The sequence below is a fragment of the Hyperoodon ampullatus genome, assembly GCF_949752795.1.
Source record: "Hyperoodon ampullatus genome assembly, chromosome: 3".
Classification (NCBI taxonomy): domain Eukaryota; kingdom Metazoa; phylum Chordata; class Mammalia; order Artiodactyla; family Ziphiidae; genus Hyperoodon; species Hyperoodon ampullatus.
In genome coordinates, this window is record NC_136916.1 from 177,973,019 (window position 1) to 178,000,623 (window position 27,605).

Consider the following 27,605-nt stretch of genomic DNA (forward strand, 5'->3'; position numbering starts at 1 on the left):
TTGTGTTTCTTAATTTCAGTCCCATGTGTGAACTCCCCTGTATGTATGTACATTTTTTTCTAGGAAGGGTGATCTTCATCAGATTTTCAAGGGGTTCTTTTATTTAAAAAAAAAAAAAAGAAAAGAAAGTGAAGAATCACTGTTCTATTAACCAGTCAGTGGTATTGGGGAGGTTGGTAGTGATCAGAAAAAAAAATAAATTTGCATCCATTTCTCACATCTTATACAAGGTTGGATTCCAATTGGAATAAAGATGTAAATATTAAAAAAAGAAACTGGGGCTTCCCTGGTTGTTCAGCAGTAAAGAATCTGCCTTCCAGTGCAGGGTACTCGGGTTTGATCCCTAGTCGGGGAACTAAGATCCCACATGCTGCAGGGCAACTAAGCCCGCATGCTACAACTACTGAGCCCACGTGCCTCAACTAGAGTGCACATGTGCCTGCGTGTCAATGTGCTCTGGAACCTGCACGCCGCAACAAAAGATCCATCATGCTGTAACGAAGATCCCACGAGCCACAACTGAGACCCAACGCAGCCTAAAATAAAATACAAAATATATAAATAAATTAATTAAATAAAAATTATTTTTAAAAAAAATCATATTTTGGGGAATTCCCTTGCGGTCCAGTGGTTAATTAGGACTCTAGGCACTTTCACTGTTGTGGCCCGGGTTCACTCCCTGGTCAGGGAACTAAGATCCTGCAAGCTGTGCGGTGTGGCCCAAAATTAAAAAAGGAAGAAGAAGAAGAAAAATCACATTTTTGCATGATATATCCACACCACAGAACACTACTCAGCAATAAAAAGGAACAAATTATTGACAAATACAACAATTTGGATGGATCTCAAGGGAATTATGCTGAGTGGAGGGAGACAATCTCAAAAGGTTACATTGACTCCATTCACATAACATTCTTGAAATGACGGAATTACAGAGATGAGAACAGATTAGCGGTTGCCAGGATTTAGGGAAGGGACTTGAGGTGGAAGATAGGTGGCTGTGGCTGTGATAGGGTCGCCCACAAGGTCCTTGAGATAGAACTGTTCTTCGTCTTGACTGGTGGTGATCACATGAACCTGCACATGTGATTAAAGTGTGTAGAGATGAATACACACGCACATAACACACAGTGCAAGTAAAACAGGAGCAGTCTGAATGAATGAGGTCAGTGGGTTGTATCAATAACTGTTTCCATGCACAATCTCAAATCCTAAAATGAAAAAAAAATCTTTTAATTTTCTAAATAGCAATAATAAGTGTTTCAAAACAAATTGGTAGTAACCCTAAAGATTCAGAAGGTCATTAGATGTATCATGATACTGAGAGGAAAGAGAAGTATTAAGGGTAGTATCACCCTATACTTGGCTGATTCTTTGTTTTATATGTTAAAATAGCCAAACTGAGAACTTGATTGTTGTTCTCCCATAAATCAAATCTTTGTTTACTTTTAATTCAGTTCTAAATAGAGTTACCATTATTTATTTATTTACCACACCATGCAGCTTGTGGGATCTTAGCTCCCCAACAAGGGATCGAACCCGGGCTCTCAGCAGTGAAAGCACAGGGTCCTAACCACTGGACCACCAGGGAATTCCCTAGATTTACCATTTGGATTTTTGTCCTAGAAGTAGCTTTTCTGTACCCCACCCCATCCATTTTTTTTAATAATTTATTTTTCTGTTGAAGTATAGTTGATTTACAATGTTGTGTTAATTTCTGCTATACAGCAGAGTGCCTCAGTTATACACATATATACATTCTTTTTCATATTCTTTTCCATTATGGTTTATCTCAGGATATTGAATATAATTCCCTGTACTATACAGTGAGACCTGGTTGTTTATCCATTCTATATGTAGTAGTTTGCATCTACTAACCCCAAGCTCCCAGTCCCTCCCTCCACTGCCCTCTTCCCCCTGCCATCCATTTTTTAATAGACCTAAAATATAAAGGCTTTTCTACCATAAATGATGAGCATTTGGTGCTGTTCCTTAAGATTACCACTGGACGTCATATATAATGAATATACTAGTTATCTCGTTCATTTCCAAAATTCTTTGAACTCCGAATCTCCTGTGTCATCAGAGTCTCTAGGTGATTTACTGCAGGACATCAGTTAATTGCCCACCTGGGATGTCCCTAGGCACCCTCCTCCTGGGAGGGGGTCTGACCGGGAACATCCACCCATGTCCTCCCTCTCACTTCCATGAGAAACATGCTTTCTTTTGCTTATACTGCCTCTGCCTCTCCTTGTCTACTCAAATCCCTGTTTACCTAGAAGATTATGAGTGCTTTAAAAAAGATGCAAGATAGGGCTTCCCTGGTGGCGCAGTGGTTGAGAGTCCGCCTGCCGATGCAGGGGACACGGGTTCGTGCCCCGGTCTGGGAGGATCCCACATGCCGCGTGGCGGCTGGGCCCGTGAGCCATGGCCGCTGAGCCTGCGCGTCCGGAGCCTGTGCTCCGCAGCGGGAGAGACCACAACAGTGAGAGGCCCGCATACTGCAAAAAAAAAAAAAAGATGCAAGATAAAACTTCAAAAGAAAGAGCCTGTAAATCTGTACTGTTCTTTTCTAAAAGGTGACAGCATCTCTTAAACAAAAAGGATGAAATTCACTCAGATGTATAGATACCAGGTGAACCAGTTCATTCTGCATGATGTGTGTGCATCAAGTTAGTTTGATTATTTATCTGTCCAGTAACACCCTGTGAACATGTTTCAGAAAGACAACTATATAAGCATATTAGTTAAAAAAAAAAAATTTTTAAAAGTAGAATGTTAGAGACTAATAAGTGAAATTTAAAAATTGAATTCAGGACTTCCCTGGTGGTACAGTAGTTAAGAATCTGTCTGCCGGGCTTCCTTGGTGGCGCAGTGGTTGAGAGTCCGCCTGCCGATGCAGGGGACACGGGTTCGTGCCCCGGTCCGGGAAGATCCCACATGCTGCGGAGCGGCTAGGCCCGTGAGCCATGGCCGCTGAGCCTGCGCGTCCGGAGCCTGTGCTCAGCAACGGGAGAGGCCACAACAGTGAGAGGCCCACGTACTGCAAAAAAAAAAAAAAAGAAAGAAAAAAAAAAAAAAAAAAAAGAATCTGTCTGCCAATGCAGGGGACGCGGGTTTGGGAAGATCCCACATGCCACAGAGCAACTAAGCCCGTGCGGCACAAGTACTGAGCCTGCGCTCTAGAGCTTGCGAGCCACAACTCTTGAAACCTGTGCACCTAGAACCCGTGCTCCGCAACAAGATAAGCCACTGCAATGAGAAGCCCACACACCGCAACGAAGAGCAGCCCCCACTCGCCACAACTAGAGAAAGCCCACGTGCAGCAACGAAGAGCCAACGCAGCCATAAATAAATAAATTTATTTTAAAAAAAAGTGGTTAGGTAATTTTAAAAAAATAAAATAAAATTGAATTCATTGCATAGGGAAGACATTATACATGAATGAAGATTTCTACTGTCTTATATTTTCTTAGATGAATAGAAATCTTGGGTCATCTTATAAAGTGTTCATTTTCACAGGATAAAACAAAACTATATTCTGACTTTTAAAAAGTGAACTCTGTATTTTAGCTGGACCGGCTATTCCTTCAGTTGTGGCGTATCCGAAAAGGAGTCAGACCAGCACTGCAGACGGCGACCTCAGAGAAGATGGAGTTCCCTCCCGGAAACCAGGCGGCAGTGCTGCTGGAGGAAAGGGAGTTGCTCCAGCCAGTCCCATGCTTGGGAGTGCGAGTAATCCCAACAAGGCGGATATTCCTGAACGCAAGAAGAGCTCCACCGTCCCCGGTGTAAGTATTGTCGGACTGTAGGGCAGGCTAGGGTTGTAGGATTGAAATGATAAGACATTTTGCTCCTGTTTGTTCATCTGCCTACAAAGCCCTACCCACTGGGCCACCAGGCACAGTCTCAGCCTGTAAGGATCACTTGCTCTGTTGCACGTATTTCTTGTTGAGCCGTATCCCACTGGATGAGTGATCAGATCCTTTATGTCAAGGGCTGTTTTTAGTGACTCCATAAACATCTGCTAAACTTCAGACTGTATCAGGTGCTGAGATATGGAAAGACGTCATAATCTAACAGAGGAAATGAATAAAACCAAATGGGGACAGTGCAGACAGGTGGTGGCAAACAGAAACCTGATGGAGTCTGTACAGGGCACTGTGAGCTCTGACTGCCAGAGATTTGGTGTTTGCCCTGCATCTCAAAGGGCTCTATCGATACAGAGTGTTGACTGAGTCCTTACCATGTGCCAGGGACCATGCTGAGTGCTTTTTCATGTATTAGCTAAATGTTAAAAGTGAAGAAATTGAAGAAAAGTTAGGTAATTGTCTAAAATTATACAGCTAAACTGAATCCGTCCGTCTCTTAATCCCTGCCCTGAACAAAATCTCCCTAGGAAGTAGGTAGTATTTGTTAAATTGAATCTATTCAGTTTCAGAAACTTCTTGGTGAATTGAAATGTGTTCTCTCTGACCTAGCATAGTGATTATTATTCTTAGCACTCCAAAAGTAATTTTTTTAATGATTTGATGTTTGTATTTATTGTGAAATGATCTCTAAGTCTAATTAACATCCGTCACCATACACAGTTACAGAATTTTTTTCTTGTGATGGGAACTTCTTAGATTTACCCTCTTGGCAACTTCCAAATATGCACTACAATATTGTTCACTAGAGTCACCATGCTGCACATTGCATCCCCAGGACTTATTTATTTTATAATTGGAAGACTCAAAAAGTAATTTAAAAAAGAATTTGCAGAGAATGAACAATTTTAAGCATATTCTGTAACCACATTTTCCCCTAAAAGTTAGCGGTGATAAAGCCTTCCCTCTACCCTAAAGAAACCCCAAACTGAGGAGCCCACATGGAATCCGTGCTGCTCCCTTTGGCCGGTTCTTGGGGAGGGGCTTATAAAGGAACCTAGAAGGTTTTGTGTGTTCCATCCTTTGACATTGTGCTTTATCAGAGTAAACGCTGTGTGGAAAGGTTTTTTATTTGGCTTCCTAATGCAGTAAAATTGGATCGTCATTCCATAGCCCTGCAATTTAAATTCAGCCTCCAATTTTTGTTGACAGTTACCAGAAGAAGAAAAAGACTTTGTTCCCTGCCTTCTCATAACTTCCATTCCTTCACTCTATTCATCTGCACACCCCCCTTTTGAAAGTATATCCCAAGCATTATTAGCCACTCATATATGATTATTTATAAAGGAAAGTATGTTATTATAATTTTCTCCCATTTGTTTTCAGCTTCCCTATACATGATCTGCTCATGCTGTATTAAAGGTGGCTGCTTTTATCTTTGTTTTAAAATTGTTATCTGATAAAAGTTTTTACTTGTGACTTTTGTTCCTTGCTTTTTAATTTTGAAAGTATTAGCTTTTTACAAATTGATGTGAAATTCACATGACATATAATTAGCCATTTGAAGCATACTATTCAGTGGCATGTAGTACATTCACAGTGTTGTGCAGCCTCTACCTCTCTCTAGTTCTGAAACACTTCAGAGCACCCTGTGCTCATTAAGTAATCACTCTCTCCAATCCTCTCTTCCCCAGCCCCCGGCAACCAGTAATCTGCTTTCTCTCCCAATAGGTTTGCCTATTCTGGAGATTTCATATAAATGGACTTATACAAGCTTCTTGTGTCTGCCTTCTTTTACTCACCATAATATTTTCATGGTTCTTCCAAGTTGTTGGGTGAACTCATTCCTTTTTATATGCCACAGTTTGTTTACCTTCTTACTCGTTGATGGACATTTAGATTGTTCCTATCTTTTGGTTATTATAAATAATGTTGCTGTAAGGATTTGTGTACAAGTTTGTGTACTGCACCTGCCGTATTTGAGTCTCTATTTCTCCACATCCTTGCCGATACTTGTTATTTTCTGTTTTTTTTAATTATAGCTATCCTGGTGGGTGTGAAGTGGTACCTCATTGTGGTTTTGATTTGCGTTTCCTAAATGACCAGTGATGTTCAGCATCTTTTCATGTGTTTATTGGCTATTTGTATGCCTTCTTTGGAAAAATGTCTATTCAAGTCCTTTGCCCATTTTTATTTTTTATTTTTTGGCGGTAAGCGGGCCTCTCGCTGTTGTGGCCTCTCCCATTGCAGAGCATAGGCTCCGGACGCGCAGGCTCAGCGGCCATGGCTCACGGGCCCAGCCGCTCCGCGGCATGTGGGATCTTTCCGGACTGGGGCACGAACCCGTGTCCCCTGCATCGGCAGGCGGACTCTCAACCACTGCGCCACCAGGGAAGCCCCTGCCCATTTTTAAATTGGGTTGTTTGTCATCTTGTGGTTGAGTTGTAAGGGTTCGTTATATATTCTGGATATTAAACCTTTACCAAATATAGGATTTGCAAATGTGTTCTCCTATTCTGTAGGTTCTCTTTTCACATCCTTGATAGTGTTCTTTGATGCACAAAAGTTTCTTATTTTGATAAAGTCCAGTTTATTTTTTTCTTTTTGTTACTCATTTTTGTGTGTCTTATCTGAATCTCTCGTCAAATCCAAGGTCATGTAGATTTACCCGTCTTTTTCTAATAGTTTTACAGTTTTAACCCTAATATTTATTTTTTTATTTTTTTATTTTTTGTTTTATTTGTATATTTACCGTATATTTATAATCCTTGCTTTTTAATTTTTTACTTTGAAAGTATTACCTTTTAAAAATAGTGGATCTCTCTGTCTGCTTTGTTTTAAATAATCCATGAGTTATTACTCTGTAGATTATTATAGCCAGCTTTTCAAAGTCACTTTACCATAGCCATTTTTCATTATTGCAGAAACATTGGAGGGTAGGAAGGAGGGTGGAGGTTGCTGCCTTTATACTCTTCTCTGATCTAGTGACCAGTACTGTTGATATTTTAGTGTAGGTTTATTTAAAGAGTATTCACGTTTATTTAAATTAGGTGGGGGTTTTGTCCTATTGTACTATACTTACTAAATAGTTTAAGACCAAAATGCCCTTTTTTTTTAATAGAGTAATACAGCATCTGGTGGAATGACGCGGCGGAATACTTACGTTTGCAGTGAAAGAACCACAGCTGATAGACATTCAGTGATTCAGAATGGCAAAGAAAACAGGTATGAAATTTTACCTGTTTGCAAGAAAATTTGTTTTTCCCAAGAGAAATGGAAGAATGATATTTGCTTCTCAGTTTTTATAATCAAAATTCAAATAATAGTGGTAAGTATTCGCTAATGGTAAGTTAAATTTGAACGCAGAGTTTTAGTGAGATCCTAGAATTCCAAATTCCTCTCATTGTCCAGAGCTTATCCTCCTGGCCAGCTGTGTGTGATGACTGGAAGGGTTGAGTTAAAGCAGGGAGCTTTACCAGAGGAACTAGATGGTAAGCTATGGTTTAATTGTAGAATTATGAACAGGGAAATGGAGATTATTTTGTGCATATGAATAACTTGAACCAAGGCTGGAAGGGGGAAGGACGAGGACCTGAGACTGGGAGCCACACCTCAGGGAGATGTGGAGCACCTGGTGGGGTGGGTGAGCCTTCAGTCAGAGGTCAGCAGTGTGTCAGAGGGGCATGGTGGATGCGTGGTAACACAGTCTTCACCTGAAAAGGACACACTGGAGTATCCCAGAGACATGGAGAGTGCAGTCTTCTGAATGAGTTTAATCTGGTAGAGAGGCAGTCCTACAGTGGATAAGCATGATGTAAAATACTAACAAAGTAATGTGTCAGTAAGGAGTTAGATCATGCAAACAATTTTCTTGGGGTTTCAAAATAAGAAACAGAGAAGTGGGATTAAGTACATCCAGAAACCATGGAGGAGAGCTAAGTTTGGGCAGAGGGAAAAGTGGGTGGGGGGAGTTGGATTGGTAGAGTAGTTAAATATATTCTGTATAGAACAAATTTCCCAATTGGGCATGATTTTCCTTCTTTCTTTTTGGAAAAGTAGTATAAAACTAGATTCAAAATGGTGAGCTAAGGTCAAAGTGAGCAGATAAAGTTCTGGAGTAGAAATCCATAAAATAAATTCACATCGTCTTCCATTGTCCCCTGGCCTCTCTGAACATTGCTTGGTCATATCGCATTCTCATGTGTAGCATCAAGATTGTTTTTCCTCTTTTTCTGACATTTACTTTTTGAAATTGCATTATAAGATTTCTGTTTCCTTTAGATCTCATCAGTCAAATGAAATGTTTGATCAGTAACTTATATAACAACCTAAGCAAAAATTCTTCGATCCTCTTCTGTCCTTAAAACCAGACTATTTTATCATTCCCCTCTTCCACAGACCACTTATGTTTGAATTGACATGAAGGTAAAAGCTTACTATGTGAGATTACATTCATTTTTCAGTGAATTTTTAGAAATATTTACATCCTGGTATTCTGTCTTCTGATTCCTATGTATGTGCTTGTTTTAACATTGTCTTTTTCGTATGATTAAGAACTGTTAATAATTTGAGTAGAGCAACTGGGCTAGATAGCTTATAAATTAGTGATTGATATATTTATTTTTTAATAGTGGTCTATTTTTTGGTAAATTTTCTTTTCTTACAGTTATTTTGTTAAATCTGTCAAATTTCTTCTAGTTCAAAGTGATTGAATAGGAGATATCAGAAGACTTAGAAGTTTCTTTCTTCTTCTTTTTTTTTTTTTCCTGGCCTCATGGGATCTTAGTTCCCTGACCAGGGATTGAACCTGGGTCCCCCACAGTGAAAGTGCTGAGTCCTAACCTCTGGACCGCCAGGGAATTCCCAAAAGTTTCTAATCTGTTATGGATTTTAGTCTATGGAACTAGAAGAATGTTGTTTCATGACCCTTCTTTTTACAGATTCTTCCCAATTGTTGAATTATTCTGTCAGATCCCTTTTGAACTTTAGACTATACAATTCTCTGAGGTGCAGAGTCAGGCTTTTATTAAAAGGCTGTTAAGACCAAGATCTCGGTCTGCTGCCTGGAGTTGTGCTTCTGTGTCTGCGTCTACTCCTCTCAGTCTCCTTCCCCACAGTTCTTCAGTTCACTCTTTGGAAGTAGTTTTAGGAATGCTCTGATTGCTTTGGAGTCGTTACCTGTCTGTGTTCTGCCTGCAGACGCCTTCCTCAGTGGGGCTACCTCCTCCTTACACCAACCTGGGCCTTGTGGCATCTGTCAGCATCAGCTCTTTAAATGCTTTGCTTCTGAAAGTGTTGTCTTTATCTTCAGTCACACAGAGCCCCCAGCCACACAAGCTGGGGCCCATGATTTTAATAATATCTGGATTTTCTTTTTCTGTCTTACAAATGAATTGAAAAATTGTGGGAAAATATTGGAGGTTTGAGTGCCAAACTGGTGGTCATATTTTTTACTTCCAGTTAAGGAAGGCATTAAATGTGACAACTTTCTCACCCTTAAAATAGATGCTTGAGTCATAAATTATGCACTGAGCCTTCTCTGTGCGCAGATGACTTCTTTGGCAGATTGTTGCTTTTTCCTCTCCCATATATATCTTATTCCTTGACTACAATACTAGTGAGGTACAGGATGCCTGGATCTATGTTAACTTCTGAAAGAAGGACATTAATTCCCATTTTAGCCAGAATGTTCTGACATGGGATAGATGTCATATCAAACAAATTGAAAATACCTTTCCTTTAATAACAGTAAGTGGATTAGAATTTTAGAAAGATTATCAGGCATAGACATAAAACCAGAAGATTAACAGCAACTTCACACAATTTGAATTTTAAGAAATCATACTATTTCTGTAAGTTAAGGTTTAAAAAATGATTTTTTCCTTGTACCCAGAACTACTAAATACGTAACGCAGTTACTGTTCTGTTTATGTAGGTTCCTGTGGGGTCTGTGAGCTATGGCCATCATTTGTGCCACTTTTCTGGGGGAGAAATTTTGTCCAACTTGATGCAGCCCATTGTGATGTTAGGGTTGTATGTTGTAAATAGAATTTTTGTGAGTTTGTACAGACTTGGCATTCGGCAAACATTTATTGAGTTTACTGTTTCCTAAATTGAGGTGCTAGGCCTACTTTAGAAGTCAAAAAAACCACATCTGTTTTGTTGCTTGCTTTGTGGAACTCGTGATGTGACATGATTAAATTTCTAAAGAAATAATTCATTTAATTGCCTTTAAGATTATGTAAAAATTTAATAATTTGTAATGAATATATCAATTTACACTTCCTTTTTAAGAAGGTCTTTGACTCTAAGGAGGGTCAGTTTTTTGTTGCAAAGTGTCTGTCCACACAATCTTGCCTCCACTGTCCAGCCAGGGAGCAATGGCCTCACGGGGAATAGACTGAGCATCTCCCTGCTCTGGATAACGAAAGCCATTTCCTTATCCAGAGTCTTTGGGACCATTTATATTCTCCAGGGAAGATGCCAGATAACCCCTGCCTCCTCTTCTGCCCCTGCTTTTTTTTTAATGCATCTATTGATCTTAGCTCCTAATTTGGGCAAGAGAACATCAGCAGCTGGGCAGGGGGATAAAGTGTTTGACGACTCTTGACCTGCTCAGAACAGGTAATAGAGCACAAAAGACAGTTGTATTTATCTGTAACTTATTAAAGTAAAATTATATGTATCTATGTGTATGTATGTCTGTACGTGCATATTGGAAACAACAAAGCATTTCTTCAGATAGTTGAATCACTTAGGACTCTCTGTGTTGCAGGTGACAGAAACCCAGTCCAAACAAGTTTAAATTTAAAAAGGCATCTATGAATTCCTATAACTAAAAAAGTCCAGGGATAGACTCAGGGTTCATCTCATAGTTCTGCTTCTTCTGCAGGAGTTCCTTGATGGACTCAGCAGTATCCACCTTGACATCTTCCCACACTCAGCTCTGCTCAAGCAGAAGCCCTGGGGCTGTCTTCTGGGGCCCTGTTGGTCTGGCTCTGGCCATGTGCCCATCTCTTAATCTGTCACTGGCCAGGGTAGCTGGGAAAGTCTGGGGTGGAGTCAGCGACATCGAGAGACCAAGAACCTATTTCTACCGAAACAGAATTCAGGTGTTTTTGCCAAAAGGAAAAGACTGTGAGAAACACGAAAGTGAATCTGTGTTTAATCTTTATAAGCCACTCCCCCAAGTGAGAGGGCAGGATTGTCAAACAGAAACGCAGAGACAAGCAGATCTTCTTGAGCAGTTTATTACAGAGACCTGTCTCCTTCATATTGGGACTGTTAGAATTCCAGTGGCTCATTTCATTAATGTACCTTTTCAGTTAGGAGACCCCGGGGACACGATGAGATTGCAGGCCGTGCTTCCAGGGCGCATGAGCAGACAGGAGTCACTGCGGTACAGTGTGGTGTCCAGTAGCAGGTGCCTGCACTGAATACATAGAGCGGAATGAGTCACTCCTGATGGGAGAGGGCACCGGTGGAGACTTCGCGGAGGGAATGACCTCTGGGTTGAATTTTGATGAAAATAGAAAGATGCCAGCTCTCCAGACACGGAGAATAGCTCCTGCAAAAGTTCTTTGACCTGATGCACGACCAAGCGACTGCACATCATCAGGTGGGCCCGAAAGTCTAGTTCCGGGAGGTAACAGTGGAAGGTCAAGCCTGGAGAGGTGGCAGGGGCCGAGCTGTGGGCACCTGAGGATGCTACTTGGATGCCAGCGTGAGGAGTTTAGACTTTATCCTGAAGACGCAGTGTGCTTTTGCATGGTTAAAAGCAGATGAGTGACAAGGTCAGGTTTGTGCTTTAGAAAGTTCACAGCTGTATGGTGGACAGATTGGAAAGTGTGGAATTGGAGACCAGTAAAGACAGATGACTTAGGACTGGGCCTGTGGGAGAGGGGAGGCGCCGCACAAAGACCCTCGGAGTAGAGGGGGGGAGGCCGGGCTCGCCGAAGTGCTGTGAGGCAGTTGACGCCAACAGGATGTCCCAGGTGCTCTGGATGTGGGGCATGAGGGAAAGAGCCTGATGTTGCTAGGTTTCAGGTTTGAAAGGATTTCTGTAGAAAGTCACTGAAAGAGTATGGTCAGAATTCTAAATCCCTGATTATCTTTTTTTTTTTTTTTTTTTTTTTTTGGCGGTACGCGGGCCTCTCACTGTTGCGGCCTCTCCCGTTGCGCAGCACAGGCTCCGGACGCGCAGGCCCAGCGGCCATGGCTCACGGGCCCAGCCGCTCCGCGGCATGTGGGATCTTCCCGGACCGGGGCACGAACCCGTGTCCCCTGCATCGGCAGGCGGACTCTCAACCACTGTGCCACCAGGGAAGCCCCCTGATTATCTTTTAAAGGAAAGAAACTGCCCCTTTGAAATTCCAAGGACATGATGACTGAGCTGGAATTAAGGATGGGGAAACTCCCTTAGGTAGTTTTGTCCCATAGCTGTCTGTGCCAGGTGAAACTGCAGACATGTAGCCACTTCTGTTACTCTTTTTCTGTCTATAAACAGTTAATTCACTCTTATTAGTTTTCCCACCTTGAAAAATGGGGCTCTGTTGACCCCTTAGGAATTCTGAGTGTTGTTTATAAAGAAGTGAAAGTCCTCTGAGTAGGAAGGTTTTAACAGGATACTTTTTAAAAATAAATTTATTTATTTTATTTTTGGCTGCATTGGGTCTTCGTTGCTGAGCACAGGCTTTCTCTAGTTGCAGCGAGTGGGGGCTACTCTTTGTTGCAGTGCGTGGGCTTCTCACTGTGGTGCTTTCTCTTGTTGCAGAGCACGGGCTCTGGGCGCTTGGGCTCCGGTAGTTTGTGGCATGGGGGCTCAGTAGTTGTGGCTTGCAGGCTCTAGAGCACAGGCTCAGTAGTTGTGACGCACGGGCTTAGTTGCTCTGCGGCATGTGGGATCTTCCCGGACCAGGGCTCGAACCCGTGTCCTCTGCATTGGCAGGCAGATTCCTAACCACTAGCGCCACTAGGGAAGCCCAACATAGGATACTTTGATAAATACAAACAACATAGGATATTTAAACAACATAGGATACTTTGATAAATACAACTAGTTACTACTATACCTGTGATTTTACTAGTCCATTTAAAATAGGACAGTGTGCTTTGGGAACAGGTCAAGAGCATAGTGTGCTCATATTATAGATTCACTTTGATTTGAATGGAGGCATCTCTTTTAGGGTAGGCTTAATTTTATACATAGCTCGGAAGAGTTCGTCCCTCTCACTTAAATATTCAAACGTGTATGATGTTATTTTCTTTAAAGCTGATAAACTTTTTAAATTGCTGTTTTAGAAAAAGCAGATACAGATTAGCAGTTGCTCCAGAATCCCCAAAACAGGTCTAAGAGATTTTTGTTCCTTGACAAAGACGAGATGGTTTGGGGAGGAAGGTTATATGCTTTGAACAAGAGTTGCTCTTTTTGTCACTAGTCCATCATACTGTTGTTTCTGCCTCTGCCTGAACCCAAACCCCCTCCCAGCCTGATGGAAATGTTCGCTTACGCAGCTAGCCCTGCCTCTGTTTGTAAGACATCTTCCACCTGTCGGCTGCGACATCACAAGTCGATGTCCATGTCAGGCTCTGGGCGCCCCAAGATGATGTTACCTCCAATAGACAGTGAAGGAGATAACTTCAAGGCTATGTAAGAAAAATGCACATTTCTTGTGAAACTAATGTGTACCCACTGCTTCTTAATTTTGTGCTGTGGATTTTATAGTCCAAGATTTTGTTCCAGTTGTCTACAGAGTGTCCTTCCTGTGTGTGGTTTTAGTTCAGCACATCCTGTCTCATGGTGTCCCTGGTCATCTTTGTGTCTTCATGCCTTTGCACACTATAAAGGGTGTAAGAAGTTCCCCCTTCTTTCCAGGTTGCTTTCAGCATGTAGCATTTTACAGCACTTATGCCATTTTTGTGCTTCCAAAACTTTTTAGTTGCCTATTCTTCAGTTTCACCTGCATAGCCTTTATTTCTTTTGTATTGGCAAGGTTCTCTGCATGTAAGCAATTTGAGAGGGAAGCAAAGGAAAAAAAGCTTGAGTTAGCTGTTCTTTGTTCTAGAATTTCCCTGCATTAATCTTGTCCTTGAAAATATGTGTGTACTGTTCCCTTAAACTCCATGAGGTTTTGTTTGATTATGTACTATTCCTTTGGTACCCTTTGCCATTTAACTTACCTTTTGCTCCTAAGTCCTCTAAAATACCCCTTGGGTCTGGATTTATATAACTGGTTTTCTCCACTCTATATCAAAGGTATATTGTGATTGTAAATGTTTGTGTGCCATGTTTGCTACAAAGCCAGGGTTTTGTGAACAGAGACTAAGAATCTGTCATTTTCTGATCTCAAAGCACTATTCCTGACCAGAGAGCTCCAGTTGCTTCAACACACAGTATTAGCAGCGCCACCACCCCAGATCGAACCCGCTTCCCAAGAGGCACTGCCAGTCGTAGCACTTTCCACGGCCAGCCCCGGGAGCGGCGCACTGCCACGTATAACGGCCCGCCTGCTTCACCCAGCCTGTCCCATGAAGCCACACCATTGTCGCAGACTCGAAGCCGAGGCTCCACTAACCTTTTTAGTAAATTAACTTCCAAACTCACAAGGAGGTAAGTGCCTAGGTGGTGCTGGTTGGTTGGAGCAAACACAAGGGCAAAAGGAGAAGTGTCATCTTCCTCGTTGTGTGAAGCCACTGCCCAGATGCTTTTCATTTTGTCTTTAGCTGACATTTTTCTGGTTTGCATATCTAACGCTATACTTTTAAAACCTTTCAGAAGAGAAATTACAGAGCTCAGAGTCTTTTCACAACACTAAAAGTTCTCTAGCACTTGGGAGGTTGTTGTTGTTTAATTACTTTTCCTTTTAATCTCACATCTCTCTACATGGCGTGTGCACTTCAGTTTAGCAAAACCCCAGATCCAGTGTAGTCCAGGGGCTGGCACCCCATAAGTAGCCACTGAGGAAGACGTGTATGGTGTGATCGTCCCTAGACACGGAGGAGAGAGACATTTCCTCTTCTCTTGTTGCATTCCAGTGTCGTTGAGGAGCACTAAGTTTCTTTGAGCTTCAGTCTTGAAATTGTTCTCTCTGTTGGCCTGAGTTATAATGAGAACAAGGTAACATTCTGTATTGAATAGTTTTGGAGATAAAATCCTTGCCTTATTCTCAGGAAGAAGCTAGTATCTGGTCCTGTATAAAATCTTTTGTATGTCCTGTAGACTGTCAGTTGGGGCCTTGGGAAATCTCTAAAGGTCCCTTGAGGTACTTTTTATTTCCAGAATCTAGTTTAGAGGTTGCAAAGCCTAGAAACATTGGCTGCTATAAGAGGAAAAAGAAAAGATACCACTCTGCATTATAAGCAAAGGCACCTTTAACCAGGACCACACCCAGGAAACCTGAGAGCCCCTGCAGTTCCAGGACACCCAGAGGAAATTCTTTGAACTTAAGCCTCTCTGGATTAGTCTGTCCGAAGTGTCCTGCAGGTTTTGCCTGTTACAGACCCTCTGATTCATCACTTGTGTCTTCTTCACAGAACAACAGTGGGGTCTTCCCAGAGTCTAAAATGATACACGCCCTCCTCCTCCTCCTCTCTTCTCTGACTCCCTGTGGCCCATTAGCCTACTGATCTGTTCCGTGCCGTCTTCTTTATTTAACCTATAAGCTAAATATCACTTTTCAGTCTCCCCCAGTAATTTTATTTTAAATCAGTCATCTAAAACTCAGACAAGTCACGTTAAACTGTCTTTCCCCAGATGATCTGTTCATTGTCAGGATGTCAAATACCAGCTTAGGGAGGACTCCTGATACCCACTGGCATTGACTAGAGGTCAGAGGAGTCCAGGGTTTCTGGTCCACCCTATTACTCTCTTAGACCCTTTGCTGAGACGTCCCATCCCGGGCTGGGCAGAAGAGCAGAATGGTCTGAAGGGCCTTGCCAGATTTGGGGCACCCATTTGTGGCCAGCAATAAAGACAATGAGTTCAACCCAAGAAGAGTCTGATGACCCCCAAAATAACGCACTGCTTCCTTTCAGGGTCATCCCAGGTGCTGTCCCCAGCCTCCCTTAGCTCCTTCCTTGGAGCCTAGGCTGCTTAATGTCAACTGATATTTTGCCCTCTGGTCCCCGAGCACAGAAGGGATGTGTGGCAGTCAGGTCTGTCTAAGCTCCAGTCACAGGACAGTCAGCTTTGTGTCCTTACACTTTGGTCAATAATGGGCTCTTTTTTTTTTGGTTTTTTTTTTTTGGTCATCTTAATACTATCATTGATAAAAATAACATCAGCCACAGTATACTGAATGCTTCCTATGTGCTAAGCTAAAGAGATGTCTGTAGATTTATAGATATAGGAATACTCATTTTATATACATAAAAAAGTATGTGTGTATGCACACACATGCATTCTCTCTCACACACTCATTTAATCTCCATAATCTACCCTGTGGAATAGACATTGTCCTAGTTTCATAGAAGAAACTGGAGGCAAGGTTCAGAGAGATTAAGGCACGTGTTCAAGATCCTACAGCAGAAGAGTGCTGAGTCAGACCCGTGGCTCCAGAAGAGCCTTGAACCCACTATGTAGTGTCCCTGGCAGAAAACGGTAAAGCACTTGTTACAGACGTGAGTCCTTTTCCCATATTTTCTAATTAAATTTATTTCATGTATTTGAATTGAAATTGAAGGCTGAGGCCTCTTGTTAAAAATATTCTAGGGCCTCCCTGGTGGCGCAGTGGTTGAGAGTCCGCCTGCCGATGCAGGGGATACGGGTTCGTGCCCCGGTCTGGGAGGATCCCATATGCCGCGGAGCGGCTGGGCCCGTGAGCCATGGCTGCTGAGCCTGCGCATCCGGAGCCTGTGCTCCGCAACGGGAGAGGCCACAACAGTGAGAGGCCCGCGTACCACAAAAAAAAAAAAAAAAAAAAAAAAAAAAAAAAAAAATATTCTAGAAGGCTGAGGCTTCTTGTTGAAAATATTCTAGAGGGGGTCATCTGATTTTGTAATTTCCACCCCAGAATTTTTACAGAAAGTCTTCTGTTTGTTAGTTTGCAGACTGAGACCTGTAGCCCCCCTTGGTGCTGTACTTCAGTTGTGGTCAGTTCATTCTTAAAAGCAGTCAGAGTCCTTGCTGCCGCAGCATCAGCTTCTTACCCTCTCCTAACAATAATTGTGAGGGTTAAAGTTCTAGTGCAGGAAAGCCTCAGGTGTTGGCACGTAGATGCCGCAAGGAGACCTGCTGTGACGTGGTGGGACTGGCATCAGAAAACTCGCCCTCTGCTCCTGGCTGTGCCCTGGATGTTGTGAGAGCTTTAGAGAGCTGTGGGCTCAGGGCGCCCAGAGTCACCCATACTCTGCAGGCAGGACAGCCTGGGCACAAGCGCAGGTGCCTCTGTGCTCCTGGGAGCCATCCACGTGGCCCCAGGGCGGAGTGTGAGAGCCTTAATCCTGCAGCTTCCTCCTCTTTATACCTCAAGGGATTTAAGGGAGGAAGAGTTAAGAAAATCAGTCCTATGGTACCTGAGCAGCCCCCTTGACTTTTCTCAGGTAGAAAATTCGGAAATGAAAATATGTTTTAAAGGCCTTTTAATCAGTTTTCACGTGCATGAACTTTCCTTACTGTGTGTAATCCTGCTGTATACTACTTTTGATCTGATTATGGAGTGGTTGGCAGTTACCTCCAGTAGTTAGATACTTTTAAAATTGGTAGGTATCTGAAGCAATGCAAAAGTCATCCCAAATTAGGAAAAAAAACAACGAAGGAAGTTATTAATTCAGTCAGCCCTCAGATACATTTGAGTGCCTCCTGTGCTCTGTCTCAGAACTGAGATTTAGAAAGAGCTTGACAAGCCCAGCTCACACTCACCCAGGAATGCTTATTGCGTGATCATACAAGCCTGAGCCATAGTTTGAAATTTCTTTTGTCAAATTCTGTTCAGCACAACCCAAGCATCTCCTTAAATTTTTTTTTAATGAGCAGAGTCACTTCTTATAAATACAGCTCATTCCATTTATTACATAAAACATAAAAATGAACCCCCCACTGTTGTCTTGTCATTTAATTTTCATTCATTTTGATATCTAAAGCTCTAAAAAGTCTACTTCATTTTAAACTCCCAGTAACTTATTACAGTTCTGTATGTCAGTTATATCATAACTGGAAGGGAAAAAAAACCTAACCTCCAATGACGTTTTTTCTTAAAAAGTGATTTATATGAAACCACTGTAACAGACATTCTGTTAATGTCTAAATCATCTTCCTGAAGTAAGTAATGATTCTCTTCATGGGTAAATATTTTTACAATGAAATGTTTAATGTTTCTGTATAAGGTGATACTTTTGTTCATAAGATATTCTGAAGAAAGTTGAGGAATGTTACTTTATTTCTAGTACATTGCAAATGGCTTTAACACAAAATGTTGAATTTTATTATCTTAAGGTGTACCCATCTGAAGAACCTTAGAACATTTAATTATAGTTAATGTCAATATTTACTGCTAAATTTTTTCTTACAAGTACAGACTTTTTATATTTCTGTTTAAAAGATCACATACTCAATTATTTGTGATAATTTTACTTTTTCATCAAATGTCGCTGTTTCATTGTTCATTGGACAGGAGAGGAGCCCTGTTTTACTTGCTGTTTTTTGTTCTATCTGTAATTGACTATTTAACTTGTGCAACTCGTTTTTGTTAATTTTTTTTTTTTGGCTTAATTTCTTTTAGAAACATGTCATTCAGGTTTATCAAAAGGTAGGATTTATATATACACATTTTTTTTTCAATCCTCACCCTGAAATGGCTCCTGCAATTAACATCAGGTTTGGCTTTCTAGCCCTGTTTTTTTTCCTTAAACACTAAACTTTCTGCTGAGAACTAAATACTTCTTTGAAAGGAAGCTGGAAAGAAAGAGATTAACTCTGTCAGGCATTTTTAAAGGGACTGTGGCACCCATGTAACAAGAGGCCTACGCATGCTCTGTGCATTTTCTTCCTTTGGTAGAATTATTTAGCATCCAAATAATTCTGTCTTCATACTAATAACACTTAGCATGCTTCTGTTTGAAGAATGAGATGTTCAGTAACAATGTGCAAATCACGATTAGCCTCACGCATGCAGACGGTAAGTGGTGACTGTGTTAGCTGTCGTCTTTTATTTCATGAAGGATTGCATCAGCAAAAGGCTTTAAAATGACAGATAAATCAGCTAATATCCTGATACTGGAAATAAATGTGAAATTCACACCTACAACCTCATTTGTTGGGGTTTTTCAGAAATTAAGACGTGGGCAACTGTATAGCAGAAACGTTTTAATATTTTCCAAGAGTTGAAGAGTGAATAGTATTGTATCTAAAAGGCACTTTCCACCAACCTCTGAAGAAAGTATGTCTCATTTTTACTTAAAGCACTGTCGTAAATGTTATTCTTACTAGGTAGATAGTTTTTTGATGATGACACTCAAGAGACCAGAGCGTTGCTCACTGTCTCAGGGTGCACACACCCTTGAGGGAAAAGCTGCCACTGCAGCCACGTCGGGCCTGCTCCTCTCAGCTCACCAGCGGGCCAGCTTATGGGTTTTTACGTGGAGGCCACCAGTGGGTCACGGAGAGGCTTTGTTCACGTGCGCTCTTTATCAGAAACCGTGGGAAGAGTGCTTTCTTCCTGTGGGAAACTCCACTCCATGATTATTTAATTGGAAACCCACTATACTTTGGGTAGTGATCAAAAAGAACACCTCCAGTTGAAGGCCGTGAGTGTGCGCAGATTCCAGACCTGGGCAGGAATACCTGTTGTGTATGTGAAGCAGGTGTGCAGCCAGCCTCCTGCACGGCCTTCATGAACACATGGGGATGGCCTCTGGCAGAGTCACACCTACAAGAGTACGAGTTTTAATAAGCTCAGCTGGTGACCAGAAAGTGCTTTGGATTTGTTCATTTTATACTGTCTGTGTTTGTATTTGGGTTGGTCGTGTACTGGTGTGTAAGATATCTTTTCTCTTTCCCACTTCTCTGTGCTTCTGCATTCTATTCATTGAGGCTTCCAACTGAATATGAGAGGAACGGGAGATATGAGGGCTCAAGGTGAGGGAAACTATTTTTACTTAACATATTTTATAGGTATTTACCTCATTTCTGTGGCAGAGGCAACACCCTTTTCTGAACGTTCTGCATCTGTCCCTGCTCCAAGTGGAATTGCTTAGTGCCACCAGCAGTATGTGGTCAGGAAGCATTGCTGCTGCCGTTGGCACCTGGCAGCCACATGAGGGCGCTGGAGTGCTGCAGCCACCTGCTGGTGGAAGCCTCTGGTCCCAGCCCCACCTGGGTTCTCACTGGTGTTTGGGTGTTAAAATATGCATTCCTAGGCATAGGAACGTGGGATTGCCATTTGAAAACTGTGACCAGGTAGCCTGGACCTCAGCAGCAGATCAGCCAGTGGCCTAAAGCCATTTCAAATATAGATGCTGTTTTGGGACTACAGTTATATAAATTTGAACATTAAGTGTAATTTTTCCTCTTTTTCTTTTTAATATTTGTAAACTCAAAGCTGAGCAGAAGTGACTTTACTTTCTAAAGTTTGATATTAAGTTGACTGTGTTCCTTCCTTTACCACCTCATTGTTCCACTTCCCTTTCCTAAGGCAATAGTGCACAACTTAGGTTATTTCTGTTTCAAAAATTTGAACGAAAACTTCATGCCATGGATTAGTTTTCTTTTGCGAGACACCTGTATATCCCCTTGTTCAAATGTAAATGTTCCCTTATGCTTTTGAAATAAATTTCCTTTTGTAACTAAAAAAAAAAAACAACCGCATTCCTCCTGCCTGAGCTCTCCTGACCCGAGGTGAGGTCTGGGAGTCTGGAGCATTGTCGACCTGGTGAGACCTCCTGGCATAGTTCTAGTCTCAAGGAAGGAAAGCAGAATATTTAGGAGAATTTTTTTTTTGGCCGCGCCATATGGCTTGTGGGATCTTAGTTCCCAGACCAGGGATTGTACCCCGGCCCTGGCAGTGAAAGCGCCGAGTCCTAACCACTGGACCTCTAGGAAATTCCCTAGGAGAATGTTCATATCTCAAATTAGATGTCTTTTTTTTTTTTTTTTTTTTTTTAAGAATGATTATGTAGGGAATTAAGTGGTTAGGACTCTGTGCTTTCACTAGGTCCCAGGTTCAACCCCTGATCGGGGAACTAAGATCCCACAAGCCGTGCAGTGCGGCCAAAAAAAAAGAATGATTATGTAGTTGAGTGTTTTGCTTTTAAATTTTCTGTACCTGTCATTGCATGGATCTGGCGGCGGGGGGAGTCACCAGCTGGGCTCAGGACTCTAGATTTCTTCCACTTGTGCCCTTTTTTATGACAGTCGCCACCATGCTGTTTCAGGTCCTTGTTAGCCCATTTCCTCTCTTCCTGGTCTTTCTAAAACACAGCTCTGATCATGACTACCCTGAATGAAAACCTGCAGCTGCCCCATCGCTTGGCCAACCGTGTCCATATGAGGCCCTGTGTGGCCTCAGCAGCCCCCGTTTCCCACACACACAAATCCCTCAGTTGAGCCAGAAGTTCGGGGTGAGAGTCAGGCAGCATCCCCCCGCCTGCCCTTGAGCAAGTCTAGCTGCCCTGAGCTTGTCTCCCCAGCCGTGGTTGGGAGGGACTAACAGAACCCACCTCCTGGTGTGCTGAGGATCAAGGGCTCAGTACATGCCAGCAGCTGTCTTGTGGGGTGAGACTGCGCCCTCAGCTCCAGCCCGTGGGTACCTTCGATTTTGCCCTCAACTCATTCTGTGCTTTCCATACCTCCTTGCCTTCCACCTAAGAGATTTCCTCTGCTCTAGACACAGACTTTCTCCCACCTCTGTCATGTTGAAATCCCGTGGTCTCTTGTAGGTCTTCTCAGATGCCATTGCCCGCCCCGCCTCCCCCCACCCCCCCACCCCCGGCCTTGCCCTCCGCTCCACTCCTCCCTTCTCTGGCGCTCCTCCCTTCAGGCGGCTCCACCTCTCTGGGACTCTAGCTGACGGCCAGTGCCTTACCTGTGCTATTGCTGTTTCCTTGTGTTTTAGTCTTTCCTCGCCTGACCCCAGCTTAGAGAGCTTTTGCTTTTTTTTGTAACCTATTTAGTATTTAACAGCATTTTATACTTAGGAAGCTTTCAAACAGTTTTGGTAGGTGTGAACCAAACTGAATATTCTGTTAGCAGGTGGCTGACAGGGAGAATTATATACACAGTAAAACCTACGGCCTGCTCTCAGTTCTGATGAATTTGCCATAGGATTGAGTGTATTGAACATACATACACTGTGAGTTTTTAATGCACAAGCCTGTTAGGTATTCACCCTCCTAATTGAGAATGTCAGTAACGGTTTGTGGCAGTAATGATTAAATACCGCAGAGCAGTGACATGGTAGATGCCTGTTGGAGTTCCTGAGAGAGCCGTGCCTGGGACCACAGCCTGCACCTTGTGAATCTGTACAGTTTGCATTCAAACTGGTCATTTCAGTGCTTGGCAGCAAGTAAGCCTCAACATTTCATTTTCCTATTTCAGTAGTAAGGTAGTGTCATCTAAGAATTCTTTTTAACTGTGAAATTGGAAGTTTAAATTAACAGAAGGAAAAGTGCTAAGGTGGTGGTAGGGGACTGAGAGAATGGCCCACCCCGTTACCTAGCTCTGCTTAGCATCTGGAGCTGTTTGCCGGGAAAGCGATTTTCAACTGTGTTGAGTCACTGGTTATCCTGAGTAACAGTTACAGTGGAGGTTATGATGAATTGAATCTTTTAAAATTGTGGTAGGAGGGCTTCCCTGGTGGCGCAGTGGTTGAGAGTCTGCCTGCCGATGCAGGGGACCACGGGTTCGTGCCCCGGTCCGGGAAGATCCCACATGCCGTGGAGCGGCTGGGCCCGTGAGCCATGGCCGCTGAGCCTGCGCGTCCGGAGCCTGTGCTCCGCAACGGGAGAGGCCACAACAATGAGAGGCCCGCGTACTGCAAAAAAATTGTGGTAGGAGAAGCAGCCAGGCCGAGCAGACCTGGTGGCTGGGCTGCTGCCACCACCTCCCTGAGCTGGCCTGTGAAGGGCCCTGCCGGCACCTTGCCGCTGGCAGCCAGCCTGGATGGCACGGGCTGGGCTCTGGAGACGTGCTCAGCTAGCCTCCACTTCGCCTCCTCCCAAGGGTTCTGTTTAACACATTACTTCCTTAGTTTTCACTGGATGACTGGTGGAGACTTTTCGGCCAGGTAGATTTTTTACATCTGTGGCTTATGATTGGGACTGGAAGGGGGTTGTGGAGAAATAGGTGAGTACTTCTTAGCAAAGGAACAGACTACCAACCATGAGCCCATGCGGGAAGAACGCGGAAGTCATTTATTATGCTGTATTGAAGACGTTGGTCGTGAGCTGGGTAGAGGAGAAGAGGTGGGTTTTCCTGTGCAATTAAGAATAAACCTGCCACTGTGCCTTTCAGTCGCAACATATCTGCTGAGCAAAAGGAGGAAAACAAAGAAGCAAAACCTCGTTCCCTGCGCTTTACCTGGAGCATGAAAACCACTAGTTCCATGGATCCCAATGACATGATGCGGGAAATCCGCAAAGTGCTGGACGCCAATAACTGTGACTACGAGCAGAGAGAGCGCTTCTTACTCTTCTGTGTCCACGGCGACGGGCACGCGGAGAGCCTTGTGCAGTGGGAGATGGAAGTGTGCAAGCTGCCAAGACTGTCTCTGAACGGGGTCCGGTTTAAGCGGATATCAGGGACGTCCATAGCTTTCAAAAATATCGCTTCCAAAATTGCCAATGAGCTAAAGCTGTAACCCAGTAATTATGGTGTAAATTAAGTAGCGATTTAAAGTGTTTTCCTGAACACTGATGGAAATGTATAGAATAATATTTAGGCAATAACGTCTGCATCTTCTAAATCATATTAAAATATAAGGACGAGAGCACGCCTGGGAACGAAAGTTGGCCTTTTTTCTACGAATGCACTACATTAAAGACGTGTGACACGTGTGCCCTCTGTCTTATTTCCATTGCCCTGAAAGTCAGCGTGTGACATCCATCTCCACGTGCCTCCTGTCTGTGCGGGTGTGAGAGTGGACGGTGTGTGTGTGAAGTAGTGCTACGGAAGCATCTCCTTACACTGGCAACCAGAGTTGTTACGAGTACCTCTGTGGGAGATTATTTGGTGCTAAAACATTAAAATTGCCAAGGAGGAAAATACTGAATTACTACTAAGAATTAACTTTAAGACTAGTTGGTAATTAATGCAGGTTTACAGTTCATGCCTGTGGTTTTGTGTTTGTTGTTTCGTGTTTTTTTTTTAGTGCAAAAGGTTTAAATTTATAGTTGTGAACATTGCTTGTGTGTGTTTTTCTAAGTAGATTCACAAGATAATTAAAAATTCACTTTTTCTCAGTAAAATCTTGCATTGTCTCCTAATACTGTATTTAAGACTCAGATTAAGGCAGTGACTTAAAAGTATGTGTTTTTGCCTCCACCACCAAGTTGAACAAAAGCAAATGGAAAGTGTGCGAAGGCCGGGCCAGTTTTTCCTTAGCGTGGATCCCAACATTTTGTGATTTGTAGCATCTTTTTTCCCCAAAGGCAATAAAGGGAGAAGATGGCCCTCCTGGTGACCTGAGCAGGATGGGAGTCGGGAGTGGCTGTCAGCCTCAGCCTCGGGAGCCCCGGTGCGCCCCCGTGTGGAGAAACGCCAGGCCTTGGCAGTTCTGGGTTTGTTCTCCATGAAGTATGTAATTTTCCTCTCTTGTTCTTTGTGATTCAGTACCTGAATTAGACTCACAGCCGTTTCCCAACATCTACATGGTTACATAAAGAGGGTAATGAACTCATCAGTCAGTTTGATGCTTTAATCTCACGGGGATATTATCACATTTATTGGTGTGCTGTTTGGGTTCTGGGTTTGTCGGTGGTGGTCCAAGCATGAAAGTCTGGACAGTCACTCAGTCACCAATACTTACTGTCTGCCACGGGCAGAGCACTGTTTGGGGTGTTGGGGATACACCCCTAGCCTCTGAAAGCATATGTCCTAACAGGAGAGCAGTCAGTAAGCAATAGTACAGTATCTAGTGTGGAACAAAGTGGTAAGTGGCATGAACAGCGTCCCAGGGCAGGGTCAGGCGTTCCCGAGGTCCTGGGGCTCGGGTGGGGAGGGGTGCAGCAGAGTGGCTGCGCGGGAGGCGTCCGCGCACGTCTCCCGGAAGAGGATCTGGCCGAGGCCGGAGCGCAGCAGCAAGCTGGAGCAGAGTGGAGGGCGTTTGGTCGGGGTGGCGATGGGCCACGGAGGCGATGCAGATGTGTTTTCACTCTGAGATGGGAGCAGCTGGGGGGTTCCGACAGGAGAAGAAGAGTGGCCTCAGGCTTTCAGACGCTTGTTCTGGAAGCTGTGTTGCGAATTCATCCCAGGGCGTGAGGAGAAGCCAGAAACGCCATTTGGAGGCTGTCGGCCGTAATTAGGTAAGAGGTGATGCTGCCCTGGTGAGACTGGTTGGATTCTGGGTATGTTTTGAAATAAGAGTCAACTGCATTTACTCCTGGATTAGAAACGGGTAAGTGAGAAAAAGCCAAGGATGACTGTCTAGTTTTTGGCCGGAGCAGCAGAAAGGAGAGGGTTGCTGCCCATGAAACAGGACGGGTTGTGGGAAAGTTTGGGGGTGGGAGAACAGGTTTGGACGCATCGAGTTTAAGGTACCTTTACACACAGGTGGAGACTGGGGAGAGACCCCAGGAACCCTCGGCAAGTGAGAGAAGCTCATCAGAGCAGAGGAGAGGACCAGTGCTGAGCCCCAGAGACAGTGCCTGGGGAGGCCGGGGAGAAGAGGTGGGCCTGGCGGGAGAGCCTTGTGGTGGGAGGAGTGCCAGGCCTGTGGTCCCCAGCCAGGGTCAGGGAAGGATGGAGGGGTCAGTGCCCTTTGACCTAACAATAGAGCCGGCCATTTTCACCTTACTGGTGCTTTCAAACCTTTGTGATTACGGGAAAAAAAACAAAACGAGTCCCCTTCTTTTTTCACTTGAGGCATTTTCCTTTCTCCTCCAGACCCATCCCCTTTCAGCATGCACTTTTCCGAGAGCTCAGTGTGCACGGCTTCCTGTGCAAGATGGCCCTGCAGGACCTGCGGGGGTGAAGCGGAGCTCTGCCAAGCAAAGGTGTGGCTGCAGCCGAGTTTCTTCTGATCCTGTTGCCTTGGACGTGTTTTAAATTGTTTTCAAGGACAAATTAAATACTAGAAGTTAAACTCCTTTAGGAGAAATTAGTTTACCACGTGCCCTAATGAAATGGCCACTCTTTATACAGACACAAATGTTCATATTATTTTTGATTGCTTATTTGTCATAAGCCATATCTGCATCTTAATATGTTACTGATCCAATGAGAAATTGTGTGTGTTTGTAGTACCAATATTCACCTGCAGAAGTCATCTGAACTGGTTGTATGCAAAAGGCTCTATTGATGAAGGTTTGAGTTTAGTGGCAGCATAGGTAGTGTTACCTTTACTGAAGTTAAAACATGAAATCTCATCCATTACTGAGGGGCCCATGTCCTTCCTTGAGATACTACATCCTCAGGATATGGCATTTTTATTCTTCATACAGTGAATTTTTTTTACTTTATTTGGCTGCGTTGGGTCTTAGTTGCAGCACGCGGGATCTTTTGTTGCGGCACACAGGCTCTTTGCAGCACATGGGCTTCTCTCCAGTTGTGGCACGCGGGCTTCAAACCACACAGGCTCAGTAGTAGTGGCACACGGGCTTCAAACCACACAGGCTCAGTAGTTGTGGCACACGGGCTCTCTAGCTGCACACATGCTCCAGAGCGTGGGCTCTCTAGTGTGGTCCGCGGGCTTCAGAGCTCACGGGCTCAGTAGTTGTGGCGTGCAGGCTCCAGAGTACGTGGGCTCTCTGGTTGAGGCACACGGGCTCAGTAGTTGTGGCACGTGGGCTTAGTTGCCCCGTGGCACGTGGGATCTTAGTTCCCCAACCAGGGGTCGAACCCATGTCCCCTGCATTGGAAGGCAGATTCTTAACCACTGGACCACCAGGGAAGTCCCCTATGGTGAATTTTGAAAGGGAATATTCTAGAGTACTTTGATTACTTGAGACAAAGCCACACTTTTTTCCTCATTCACTTCCCTGGAATCCCTCAGAAGTGAGGTGAGGTACCTGGCGAGGCAGTACTACTGGCTTTATTTACCTGACAATCCGAGTGTTGTCTTACTCTTGAAAATAAGGCTTGTCTTCCAGTTAGGTCAACTTTCCTCTCACCTAGATCAGGCAGATCAGAGGAACCAAGACAGCGTTTCTTAGTGACGTGCCTTGTTCGCAGGCTGTCCTTCCGTTTCTAAAAGTGAAGACCCGTGCGGAAAACTGTGAAGAAACATGACTAACTTTCAGAAGCACAACTGTGATCGCTTCCACAGCATATGTTTCTCCAAAAGTCTAGAGAACGATGATGTTTAAAAGAAAAATCTCCCTCCATGTGCAGTATGAACAAGTTACTGTTGCCGTGGAAACTGTCCCTAGAATACCCTCTCCCGGCAGTTCTTGCTCAATGAGTGATGCTTGGTGACCGTGGGATCCACGGGGCACTGGTGGTTTCCGTGAGCAGCATCAGGGAGACACAGGGACGTGGGAGGCATGTCTGTGAAGTGCTGTCTCTTCTGGTCTGGCTCAGGCAAGAGCGGCAGCAGGAGGGAGGGCTTGGATCAGAGGGTCCGAACTTGGCTTTTTTGGGGTTTTGTT

At 43.7% G+C, this 27,605-nt stretch overlaps 1 protein-coding gene and 1 long non-coding RNA gene across 8 annotated transcripts in view; both read left to right on the forward strand.

Annotated features, from left to right (window-relative positions):
* MARK3 (microtubule affinity regulating kinase 3) overlaps window positions 1–24,266 on the forward strand; it is a gene marked incomplete at its 5' end in the record, with an annotated part of 103,366 nt that extends 79,100 nt beyond the window's left edge. For 2 of the 7 annotated variants that reach the window (XM_079701395.1, XM_079701397.1), the window contains 5 exons: window positions 3,574–3,791; window positions 6,991–7,094; window positions 14,221–14,478; window positions 19,897–19,941; window positions 23,314–24,266. In XM_079701395.1, coding sequence (XP_079557521.1) covers window positions 3,574–3,791; window positions 6,991–7,094; window positions 14,221–14,478; window positions 19,897–19,941; window positions 23,314–23,659 — 971 coding nt within the window. In that variant the 3' untranslated portion in view covers window positions 23,660–24,266. Of the gene's footprint in view, window positions 1–3,573; window positions 3,792–6,990; window positions 7,095–14,220; window positions 14,479–18,586; window positions 18,614–19,896; window positions 19,942–23,313 lie in introns of all 7 variants that reach the window. The other 5 variants (XM_079701400.1, XM_079701399.1, XM_079701396.1 and 2 more) reach the window with 3 other exon arrangements.
* A 743-nt stretch (window positions 24,267–25,009) lies between these two features.
* On the forward strand, window positions 25,010–26,101 carry LOC307050162. The gene is made up of 2 exons (XR_013810782.1): window positions 25,010–25,322; window positions 25,903–26,101. It is a non-coding gene; the product is annotated as an uncharacterized lncRNA (long non-coding RNA).
* The last annotated feature ends 1,504 nt before the right edge of the window (window positions 26,102–27,605 follow it).